The following is a 12,664-nucleotide window of genomic DNA, read 5'->3' as shown; positions in this document are numbered from 1 at the left end:
TGCAAAGATCGCTTTCATTTCACGATGTCAACATTACAATCGCTTTCGGCGTGAAGATGTTAATTCAGTTATAGCGTTTTTAGCATTGAAGCAGCCAATCCCAATCCAAAAGACCAGGAGTTTATTTTAATTATCTTCTTTATCAAGACAGAAAATTTGTCACCAGTTTTATGGAGAGTTTCTTTGAACTCCATGCTTACTGAGATCGATTCCTTGATTAAATATGAGGCAAGCGTTAAACAGCCGCCATTTTGAAATCCGTGTTCGTTCTCGTCAACTCGTCCAATAAATGAGTATTGAAGTTTTTTTTTCTCTGTAAGGCATTAAAACCGACGGAAAAAAAGCTTGGTTGGGAAAATAACCCTCATAACCCTTTATCATTTTATCTGCTTTAAGTGCATATCAGCCAAGTGGAAACCCCGAATGTTGAAAACTAACTGCTGGGTGATAATGATCGACGTGCAAAGTTCCCGCCAAAACAGCTTGGCTCCTCTGTAAAATCTGCAAAAAGCACCATTCTATATTTTTATTTGATCATGATTATTTTTTCATCTAAAAATTTTTGAACTTATGGAGATAAAAAGTTGCATTCGGTGTCTCAAAATTATTCATAAGTCTGGCTAGTTTAAATGCCTTATGAAGCACGATAAGTTTTTTCATTTATATGTTTTTTTTGTCGGTCATAAATTTTTAACTTGGGTAGCAATTATGGAGATATGTCTATTACAGTAGCTGCCAAACCTTGAGAACCATTTTAACACACTCTTCCATGTTTAATGGACATCAATGGAAGCTTAAATGGTCTCTAAGTGTGACCTCATGCAGTGTCAAACAGGTTGAAATATAGCTGCAAGGTATACTATTGGATCGAAAAAGATCTACGTTGTGACATATGTTGGTAAAAACACCTGTTTCCTTTATGTTTATTCCAACCTTAGAAAGTTGAATATATTCACATTTTGTCTTGTCTGCTGTGGCAAGCAAAAGACTTGAGGTGGGTTGAACGACCTTTTTCTTATCACGACTTTTAATATTTATTTATTTTTATATTTTAGAATACTTTATTCTCGCGAGAGCTCACCAAAGCTGTCTCTAAGTGCCAAAACTCATCGAGATTCAGCAATTTGAGTGATCAGTGGGAAACTTGACATTTCTTCAAATGAAGAACATTTTCAGCTTTTGCAAGACTCACTTAAATTATCCCGTGGGAAATGACATGTGTCAAAAATATAAAATTTAAAAACTCAATAACAATTATAAAAATATAACAAGGTAAGTGAATGAGATTTTCTTATTTCTTGAACGTTTTTCCCTTCAGTTTTTCCATGACGAACTCCTATCTGCTGTTTTCAGTAGGCTTTATTCAGACCTTCAATTTACATTTTGGTCAGGTTTCGTGAGCATCGTTTGCGTAGGTAGCAAGATATGACATTTTGCACGAGATAAGTTATAAGGCATCTGGTTGTAATTTTTGTTCATTGCATTTTCTTGGTCACGAAGCATAGATTTTCTGAAATGAGGTCTTATGCTTCTATTCTTTTTAAGTTTTTTTGGACCAGTAAGAGAAAATAATGAGATCATTTTCGCTCGGTTAATAGAAATAGCCACTGCTATCACGGCCTCATTACAATTGACTCATGCCAAAACGCATACAATAATAATAATGATAATAATAATTATAATAATAATAATAATAATAAAAATAATGATAGTGAAAAAGGTAAGAAACGTTCTCTGGTTAAAAAGGTTTTAAAATATGAGTTTTCGGCTATTATACTATAGCCTTTCACGAATGTAAAAAATATGAGCGCGTGAATGGAAATATATACAGGGGAGGGTGTGAAAAAATTAAAAACTAAAAACTACAATAGAAGTGTGAAAAGCTAAAAAATGGACAATAGAACAAAATCAAATTACAATAAGATAGAATATTGTCTTGGTAACGGTTTAAAGTTATTGTCTGCGCCGACAGTTTTTGCGGTATGCCAAGATTCTAGTGTTTTTCGAACGCGGTAATTGCCTTTGTCTATCACGGTAGCGTCCTCAAAGTCAATCGCGTGATTGTTTTCCCACGCATGGTTGGCAATGTTCGAGCCACTCGTATAGTTTTTAAGATTTCGTTGATGTTCCTTTCTTCGGGTTTTAAAGCATCTGCCAGTTTCTCCTACATAACTCCAACAGCAGTCAGAGCACGGAATTTTGTAGACAACATTGCATTGTAGATCTAAGGGCTGCCTGAACTTAGGTGACGGAAATTCTTGTTGCAGGGTTTTAGCTGGTTTGCTAACCACACGAATGTCATTTTTACGAAGTAATCTGGTAAGGGGCTCAGTCAGGCCGCTGATGTAGGGGAGACAAGCGAAACCCAGAGATGTATCTGATGGATCGGCCCATTTGAAGATCATGGACACTAACTCTTCTGGTGGAGGAGTTGTCGGAGCTGACTTCTTTTTTAAAATGTTGGAAATAACTATTGATGGGTAGCCATTAGCTTTTAAGGCTTCGGTAACGTGGCCAGTCTCGCGTCTTTTACCTTCAATGGTGCTCGGAAGGTTGGCTGCACGGAATAGAAGGGTCGAGGCCGCACAGACTCCTTTTTAGTTTTTAATTTTTTCACACCCTCCCCTGTATATATTTCCATTCACGCGCTCATATCTTTTACATTCGTTAAAGGCTATAGTATAATAGCCGAAAGCTCATATTATAAAACCTTTTTAACCAGAGAACGTTTCTTACCTTTTTCACTATGTCATATCCTGGTTACGGTTCAATTTTTAAAAATAATGATGATGATAGCTATCATTATGATGATGATAATGAAAATAATGATAACAAGTCTGATAATAGTAATAATGATAAAGCCACATCCTTAAAAGCAGGTTTAACTCTCTCCCTCGACTATCATTTTGCACTTCGGCTCATTTCCCCAATGGAAGTTTGGTAATAACTTGACAATTAATCTGTTGATGAAAAGAAAGGCTTCCATCTACTGACCGCTTTGGTTTTAAAAAAAGACGTTTTGCCTTGTGCCATAGCAAACAAACGATTTTACATTTATGTAACTTTTGTACGAGGAAGTGGACGAACATCCAATGAACAGAATGCTAAACACACATTGGCTTGGAAACGCTGGCAACTTCTTCATGCTGTTACTTGTTACCAGTACTATAAGCAGCCTTTCATCCGAGGAAATGAGCAACAGATGCAATAGTAAAAGTGGTTAGTAGCAACTGCATATTTGTTTACAAATCTAAAGATACATACTTGATCCACAAATCAAGTCTTTGTAATGAAGTTACTGATTGAGTCATCGTTATGATTGATTTAGGTTACCTCGAGGACCACGCTTTTAATTTTCTTAAACTTTTCCGTCTAGTGATACCTGAAATGGATATCTTCTCAAGTCCGCCAAACCGCACATTAACAGTAGGTGCAGATATTAACTTGACTTGCATAGCGTGGCCAAGGTATGTAGACCAACTTTATCCAAGGAGATGGACCAAGTATATTCAGTGGTATGATCCTCAGGGTAGATCAGTTGGAGCCAAATGCTTGCGGGGTACATCAAAAGTCAAAAAGCTACGCTGCACATTAATACTCAAGAGGTTGACTATGGAACAGTTTGGAAACTACACTTGTGAGGCTCAGAATGATTATGAGGGATACTGCAGGCAAAAAGTTGTCGAAATTGAGCTTCAAGGTAGGCAAAACATATAAAGTAATCACCTCGAGAAGCAATAAAGTAATTGATGACATGAGTTAAATCGTATAATAGGGTATTGTTTGTGAGCACACATTTGCGTAGAAATTTCATAATAAAGTAAATTGGCAAATGCGGTGCCAGCATAAAGCTCATTCTAATCTGCCAGTCTTTAATCATACTGCCTGGCTACAATTAAAGTTTGGCAAATCAGTGATAACTAGAAGAGGAAAAATTTTTTATTTTCGAAACAGCATTAAAACTATAAAAGCTTAGTTTTTCGTTTGTCTCGCGATGTAGTCACGTGTGATGTAGATCTCGACGTTTCGACTGCATACTGCTAATTTTCTTCAGGCGATGAGGTCGACTGATCATGCGTGATCTTATAAAGTATGATGCTCTGCTGTGATTAATTGTTATTCAAAAGCTCTGATTGGTGCATTTCGATCCTTGCTGTTCACCTAGTGATTTGCTTCATCGGCGGTCCGCTGTCGCACGGCTCTCCTGTTGTTGTGTTTTTTGATGGTGGGCATCCACGCTTCTGGAATTTCTATTCCACTATCCCTATTGATGTTGTCATTTATTGCTCGCGGAAACCACGAGTTATCTCATTTCCTGCTTTCATCTGTTTATTACTCTAATTCGCTCTCACCTTACGAAACAAATCGCATATCGTCTTTACAATAGCAATTTAACTGACAATAATGCAACGTTTTACCAAATGGTACCTACCTTCCTGGGATTTTTTTTTTTCACTTTCTCACAACCCCGCCATCTAAATCAGCTTTCTTGAAAATATTACATGTTAAAAATAATACTAAGGTAAAGTGGAAAACGTGGTGACAAGTGGTTTGTGCACTGAATTGTGCGTACTAAAAATTTGCTGCGTATTGGTATTTATCTTCCATGGACTAACTACCATATCCAAGAGAAGTCAGGGTGCTCTAGTGGATGAGTAACATGGATAGAAAAAAGACAGAAGCATGAGCAAAATTGATTGGACATGATAGAACTTCTATAAGGCCTGGGCTTACTATTTCAAGATATCATTACCGTGACGAAGCTCGCTTTATCGCTTTAGCGTTTCCTTAATTACCTACCTTCCCCGCTTTACTTGATCTTTACTCACTGACGGCTTCTCAAATTTTGCTTTCTTCAAAAAAAATATCCATCGTCATCTGAAATTGCCGGTGTAAGCTTCCCTGGCGCCAGAGATTGTTGAGGATCCTAAGAACCAAACTGTTGACGCTGGTTTCAACGCAACCTTTGACTGCGCCGCTAAAGGTCATCCCATGCCGTCTATCACATGGATAAAGAACGATGACGCACTTGCTGTACAATATTACAACCGGAATAGAGTAGCTGAGATTTTCCTCGACGACGAGCAAATTCACAGCCAGCTGGTAATAAAGGGTATAAAGAGGGAAGATAATGGAAAATACTACTGTTTTGCAAATAACAGCGCGGGAGAAAAAGCATCAAAGCCGGCATTCTTGTCCACAAAGGATCTAGGTGAGACAAATGCTCTATGTTTCTCTATGACGAGTGGTTTGTGCACTGAATTGTGCGTACTGAAAATTTGCTGCGTATTGGTATTTATCTTCCATGGACTAACTACCATATCTAAGAGAAGTCAGGGTGCTCTAGTGGATAAGTAACATGGATAGAAAAAAGACAGAAGCATGAGCAAAATCGATAGGACATGATAGAACTTCTATAAGGCGTGGTCTTACTATTTCAAGATGTCTTTATCGTGACGAGGCTCTCTTTATCCCTTTAGCGTTTTCCTTTATTACCTACCTTCCCTGCGTTACTTGCTCTTTACTCACTGACGGCTTCTCAAATTTTGCTTTCTTTCTTCAAAAAAAATATCCATCGTCATCTGAAATTGCCGGTGTACTTCCCTGGCACCAGAGATTGTTGAGGATCCTAAGAACCAAACTGTTGACGCTGGTTTCAACGCAACCTTTGACTGCGCCGCCAAAGGTTATCCCATGCCGTCTATCACATGGATAAAGAACGATGACGCACTTGCTGTACAATATTACAACCGGAATAGAGTAGCTGAGATTTTCCTCGACGACGAGCAAATCCATAGCCGGCTGGTAATAAAGGGTATAAAGAGGGAAGATAATGGAAAATATTACTGCTTTGCAAATAACAGCGCGGGAGAAATAGCATCAAAGACGGCATTCTTGTCCACAAAGGATTTAGGTGAGACACATGCTTAATGTTTCTTATCTTGGCATTAAATTTTGTCATGAAACGACCATTTCTTCCGAGAGGGCGATGAAAGTACTTGAAAGAAATGCTTTCAAAAGACACTAACAGAAAGTTTTTTAGAACAGTTCACTTGAATACTGGACATATGTATCACAAAGAGCAGCGCTGAGGAAATAGCTTCCAAATCTCACTTTCCTGTTCATAAAAAGTTAGATGAGGTTGTATGTTGATACTACGCTTTGCATTAATTTTCCTTGAGGGTCAATCATGTAGCAGAACTCAGTATGGATTTTACTCTATCTAAATTGAAGAAAAACATCATTTTTGCCGACTGAGCAATCAAATGAAAGTTGAAATTTAATATTTCCTCGCTTTATGCAAATCCAAGCCGGCAGATAATCAGGTTTCAGTTTTTCAGGCTATGAGACGAAACGACCAGCAACACCATATAATGCACTTAATATTTCCATACAGTGTTCAATCTCACTGTCTTTTCATTGTTCTTTTTATTTCAACATGCTTCTTCAGCTACAGCCCCGCCTATAAAGGAACAACAACGTTCTGTTCCCCTGGTTACTGCACTTGGTGTGTGTGGTGGCGCAATACTTGCATTCATGAGCGGATGCATTATGACGTTTTTGTATCGACGTGCAAGAAGAAATCATGAGGTAAATCTTATTGAGTGCAATCGAACTTCATAGCGACTAAAAGTTAACTTGATCAAACGCCCACAAAACTGTTTCCCAACTATAATCGCTGTTAAATAAAATTCGCAAGAATACTCAAAGTGGAGAATAAATTATCCTTTTTGTTTTGAACAATTGGGCATTTCGATCGCCAGGGGATTTGTAACGATTTCTAACACCTTAAAACTGCTCTCAATTGAACATGTTGCACTTCTGTCTGTATCAATATTAGGGCCATGAAGGTGCGGAAGAGATCTATGTGGCCTGCATAGACAACAAAGATTTGGCTGAGGTGATACTGAAAGATATGAATGCTGATACGGAAGAAAGGGAGCTTTTAGAGGTAAATGGTATCTCTTCGTTGTTAGTTGGTGAAAATAAGAATAACAATGTGCAGCTAAACAGTAAAAAGCATACGCATGACGACTGGAGAGTTGACTCGATACCGAGAGTATCGTCCGAGGAAAGAAGGACTCCGACTCCACTAGATGTCGGAAATAAACATTTCCTAAATTCCATCTCTGATCAAAAAGGCCATGCAGAAGAGTTGTTTAACTCACGAAATGGTCACCAAGGTGCCGAAGATGGCTGTGGTCACTGTGATGTCAACATTATTTCGTATCAAGACAGTGGGATGGATAGTGACAAAGATAGCGACGAAATACAAACATCTCTCCTCACTGAGATAGAGGAGAGCGAAAAAGACCGAGGTACTCTCGAAGTACTCGATGAGGTACTAGGTGAAGGAGAATATGGAATCGTTTATAAAGGTCGCTATGGTGGAAGGAATGGTAGCATTACTGATGTTGCAGTTAAGAAGTTGAAAGGTATGCATAAGGGTCTTATTCTATTGGCTTAAATCTTTTCTCAGTTATTGTTTTCTCGGCAGTGTGGGCGGATCAGCCAATAAAATTCGATTATACGTATTTTTGGGACTATTGTATCTTACCCCATTGCAATCTGAATTCTTCAACGTAATATTTGTAGAAAGGTGATTAGACTGGCAGGGCATTCGCAGTATTCTTCGTTTTCTTTGCATTCTACGTACAACACAACGTAACTAACTTATAAATAATTATCACCTTTGTTCATTTTTTTATTTTAGGTAATACATGCACACTTGCGAAAGCCGCTTTGCTGAATGAGTTAAGAACGTTGAAACAGGCTGGACGACATCCGAGCATTGTCAACCTAATTGGAACATGGGTTCAAGGAGGTGAGACTTATTTCGACTATCCAAATAACATTCTTGCTAATCTACGCAAAAAATATGTGTTTATTATCGGTGCCAAAGCATGATAGTTAATGACTCTCAGGCACTTTCAACTATAATTGTTGGATGTTATTGTTGTTTTTTTTTTCAGCTGTAAATTTTCAAATCGAATGGGAACGATGGCAAGTTTTAAGCTAGGTAAAAAGTTCTGATCCCCATGAGGATTCGAACCTCAGACCTGGGGGGTCTTTTTCTTTGTCCGATGCTCGTGATAAGACGAAAAACCTCTTTCTCTATTTTCTTAACATGTGCACCCTGAAACTAAAGGTTCTAGAAAATGAAAACCGCTAAATAGCCACTTTTTAGATGTGGCCAAAAATGCGTGAAAACGTATTCCTCATCTAATGCAGCAGCACAGTACCCTCAGGAAAGGGTAAACTAGCCTGGTTTCACTACTAATTAATGACTTCAACGATGTTGTACAGGGATTTCATATACCAAAATTACAACAAATACAAAAAAGAAAGTGGTCAAGACTGACCAACCTTGAATGACTTAATTTTCCCGCGAAACGCTTAAATAATCCGAAACTTTCATAATGCCACGCGAACGTCTTCAACTTGTAATCAGAATATTGATTTCAGACAAATTCGTTCCCATGTCAGTGAAGCGTCAGCAAGTACAATTTCACATTGGTTCCAGAATTCCAAAATACTTTGTTTTATAGCCTGGGAGAGGCTTTTGAAGGGGGGGAAAATTAGGCAATTTTCTGAAAATTAATTCAATAGTATGCCATTCCATAAGTCAATCACGATGGATCAAAAGGATTATTTTCATAAGTTGAAATATTCTAGGAACAACAATAATATTATCAGGTTTTATTTGCAATTTTGAGCTCACTGGCTATATGTCAAAAGATGTGTCAGAGGGAGAGACAACTTAAAACCACATAATCAATTAAGGTCAAGTTACTGTTGTTAGGCAAAGTCTCTTATTAGTTATTTTGCTTAACAGGTGACTCATCATACCCTGGCATTCCAACGCCACTTGCCTTGGTAAGTCGGCTTTCTACGGGCTACCGGATGTCACGTCCTCGTCAATGCTCGGAAGAACTGTAATCTTCTCGATCATTTTCGAGTATATGTATTTATGTGTTTACATTTATTCTATCATTTAACAATTTTGACATTATTCAAGTAATTAAACCATTTCACCCGGGAGAGGAATTAATAAAGGGTTTGTGTCTTCTTAGATTTGGAACTCCATCTAGTTTACATGTCACTGTTCGATGCTTTGCAGTTTGGCTGTATTAAGATTGTTTGAATTGAATGAATAAATAGGTGCAAAAAAGTAATGAATACTGCAACGTATTTGTAGATATACGCTGATGAGATCTTGTTGGAACGATGAGACCTTCGTTTGCTGACATCGTAGATCAGCTGGAATACTTCTTGCGAGAAGTAAAGGCGAGTGAAATTGAATTTAAGCAATTCCTTAGCCCTTCCTTCCATTCTTTCCTATTTTTATCATTTAAGTAATTAAACTCATCACTAATAGATGAGTTTGGGAACTGATGCTTTAAAAGTTGGACGGGAGCCTAAACGCATCAGGCATAGCAAGGAGGTATCCTTGGCAAACCTGCGAACGGGAACCACCCCTGCATGCAGCCGCCAACTGAAAGAATTCAGTGGAAATACTCACCTGCACAGAAGGGGAGGGACGGGCTGGGAGCCAGAATCCGCAAAGATTCACTTACGAGACAGATCCACAAAGATCAGCCCAAAAAATGCCAGCGTGAGATGCAACATAAGTCCCAAAATAACAAAAGGCCCTTGCGGTCACTCCACAATCGCGCACGCTAGAGGAGGAGACCACTGACCACATTGGCTCACAATTTCACTTTGTCTAAATTACATTTAGCCACATTATGTTGATTCGATTCGATAAGATTACATAATAAAATCTTTAAGTGTTCAAATGAGTAGACTTGCATTAATACAGAGCAGTCATACGAGATCAATGAAGCAGTGACAAATATTGAAACACTCTCCATAGTACAAACGGCTATAAATATATTTATGGCCAAATATGCTCGTAAAAGGAAGACGAACAACATAAGTAGAAGCATTACTCAGATGAAAGGTTGGTCAGATTATAATGGTTCAAACGGTGTATCACTGCTTGCCTAATTAGCGGTATCTCATGAGTTTTTTTATATCTCTTTTTCATCTACCGCCTTGTTACTATTTTCTTTACTATCTGCTGTTTGTATATGATTATAATTTTTTTTTCATTTCAAGCTTTACTCGTGCATCTAACCTGAAATATCTTCTTCTCTTTGATTCATCAATTTCAGCGGATATATATTAACATCACCGAGGATAAAATAAGTGGAAGATTTGAAGCGAACTAGAGCCAAAGCATACTTATGTAGAAAGCTTATGTTTATAGCCAGAGCAACATTTTAGTTCACAATGTAGGGAAATGCGTCCTACTATCTAAAACTAACTTCAGTTGTGTCACTTTCAGTTTGCTACACTTTAACAATTTCATAAGCAACAGCGCTTAGAATCTTAGGATTTAGTCACAATCATATAATCATAGTATCTTTCGTCTTGTAGAATTTACAAACTACATTGTTAAAGAAAGATCTTACCCGTTTTGTTGAGAGATACAAGGAAGCAAATAAATACTGATTTCGCCAAAAAGGAATTAAGATCTAGCCCTCTGACTTTGTGTATAATTGAACTCATAAAAGGGTAATTTTTATTTAAGTTCACACGGCAACCAGGTGGACAATCAGACATGGTTTGATGCTACTCTGGTTAACAGATTTAATGAATGTAGCTGAAGAAGTTACAATTCATGGACCCAACGTTTCGACACTCCTGTCTAGTGCCTTCATCAGGGGTGATCTAAACGCTGCAACAAGAGGTCCTTTTCCATGATCGCTAATTAGCTGCCTTTTTTCTGACGAGGTGTAAATAGGCGTTAGGAAGCAAGCCGCCATCGTCACGATTTAAAGGAACGTGAGCGGAGTTAATAAGCCAAGCCTCCAAACAAAGGCGCTGGTGGTAACGCCGATTAGTGATGATAATTTTAGAAGTCAGTTACAGTTTAGAAGTCAGTTACGAAGAAAGGTTTTTGTATAGCCATTTGCCTTTAGGACATTAGAAACATAATTCCTCTCCTCAGCCTTCGAATGGAGTGAAGATGGTAGACAGTCAGCCCTCCTGAGTAACGTTTTGGCTACAGACTTTTTATGGCAGATAGGGTGGTGAGAATCGAAAGCGAGGTATTTGACGGTGTGGGTAGGTTTACGGTAGACACTTGTCTCTAAATTACCCTGAACCCCTCTGGACACATTTAAATCAAGAAAGGGAAAATGTCTATCCTGTTCACAATCAAGGGTGAATCGAATCGACGGCTCTACTGAATTCAAATGCGATAGGAGGCGCTCCACTTCATTTCCGGATACCGCAGAAATAACATCGTGGACATACCGTTTCCAGAAAGAGGGTTTAACCGGTGAAGTGGCCAAGGCCCTTTGTTCCACGTCTTCCATTACTATGTTGGCAATGACAGCAGAGACGGGCGAACCCATTGCTGTACCAAAAACTTGTTGATAGTAGGTGCTGTTATGTGCGAATTCCGTGGTTTTGAGGCAAAAAGACAGCAGATGAATAATATCCTCCACAGGCAAAGAAGTTCTTTGTCCTAGGGAAGCATCTTCTCTGAGTCTCTCCTACGCAACCTTAACGGCAAGATAAACTGGGATTTTAGTGAAGAGCGAAACAACGTCTAAAGATACTAACTCTTCACAATCGTTAAGAGTCATCTCTTATGATGTCAGGTTAATTTTTGTTTTTATGAGCAGTAGCTCCACTACCTCCCGGAGTTTATTCCTTATAGCCTCTTTTTATTGCCTGTCCCTGTGAGCCACAAATTTTTGTTTCATTTGAAATCATAGTTATTACTTTAGCTTCATAAGCTTTTCCTTTTGAAACCCTGTCAATGTCGTGCTCTATTGCAGGAAATTTTTCCCTTTTAAAACTCTTTTTTCGTTATGCAATGAAGCGAAGTATCGTACCGTTATTTCACTCTTTAGGTATCTATCCTGATTGTGATTGTGCAATTCTTTTTTTGAGCAAAAATCTTGGAAAAATTATTTTTCTTAAAACTTGCAAAATTGTAAAACATTCTATTAAGAAATGCACCGCTTTGATGCACTAAATAAACAATAGCCTTTATTTAGCGCGAACATATGCATGGGTATTTGTCGGCAGTCATTATCTGTTCCGAGATGTGAACAGTTTTCCGAGAGTAAAGCTTCGGGGAACACATAATATCCAAGGACAAATATACGAGCATACTTTCAGGCGAAATGGAGGCTACTTTGTTCGTTACCCTTCAATTAGTTTTGTCAACGTGCGGCTGAAATGTTTACGAGTATCTTACTGTTTGTGATAGTGTAGTCTCATCGTCCGGTTGAGAGTAATTCCAAGAAGAACTGTTGTCGGTAGTGGTGACTGACGTTTCGCCCATCGCAAATAGTATGAAGAGTCCTGATAGTTGCGGCTTTGTGTGATATCGGGTTCCAAAATGGCTCGTCTAGTAATCTGTCGGTATGTGTCAGTTTCCTGTAAATTGTCGTCCGTAATGAGTTAGACAGAATAACCCAACTTTACAGTCGAATCGAGACCGACTTATGCCACTTGAGTCTTACATCCAATATAATCACGGCAAAACTGACCAATCATGCCAGTATATATAAACCGGTCTTAGAACATTCTATTAAGAGCAACTATTCACTTGACTCTGGTGATGACTTCCGCTTAGGTT

General features: G+C 38.4%; 2 protein-coding genes across 2 annotated transcripts; one reads left to right on the top strand and one right to left on the bottom strand.

Moving 5' to 3' along the window:
* The first annotated feature begins 766 nt into the window (after positions 1 to 766).
* On the top strand, positions 767 to 10,530 carry LOC149049625 (uncharacterized). Its single transcript, XM_089197177.1, has 11 exons — positions 767 to 854; positions 939 to 994; positions 3,036 to 3,219; positions 3,377 to 3,700; positions 4,898 to 5,212; positions 5,615 to 5,914; positions 6,458 to 6,591; positions 6,842 to 7,436; positions 7,715 to 7,825; positions 8,837 to 8,877; positions 9,200 to 10,530. The coding sequence occupies exons 3-11, from the start codon at positions 3,093 to 3,095 to the stop codon at positions 9,230 to 9,232; spliced, it is 1,980 nt and encodes a 659-aa protein (XP_089053303.1). The 5' UTR covers positions 767 to 854; positions 939 to 994; positions 3,036 to 3,092; the 3' UTR covers positions 9,233 to 10,530.
* LOC149049626 (uncharacterized) lies at positions 1,693 to 3,033 on the bottom strand. Its single transcript, XM_089198627.1, has 2 exons — positions 3,024 to 3,033; positions 1,693 to 2,593 (listed from the first exon to the last, which is right to left on the bottom strand). Exons 1-2 carry the CDS (start codon positions 3,031 to 3,033, stop codon positions 1,914 to 1,916), a joined length of 690 nt encoding a protein of 229 aa, XP_089054753.1. The 3' UTR covers positions 1,693 to 1,913.
* Positions 10,531 to 12,664: the final 2,134 nt, after the last annotated feature.

The sequence above is a fragment of the Pocillopora damicornis genome, chromosome 2, assembly GCF_964200805.1.
Source record: "Pocillopora damicornis chromosome 2, jaPocDami1.2, whole genome shotgun sequence".
Lineage (NCBI taxonomy): Eukaryota > Metazoa > Cnidaria > Anthozoa > Scleractinia > Pocilloporidae > Pocillopora > Pocillopora damicornis.
Note: the sequence above shows the minus strand (reverse complement) of the source record. Positions and strands in the feature narration are given on the sequence as shown.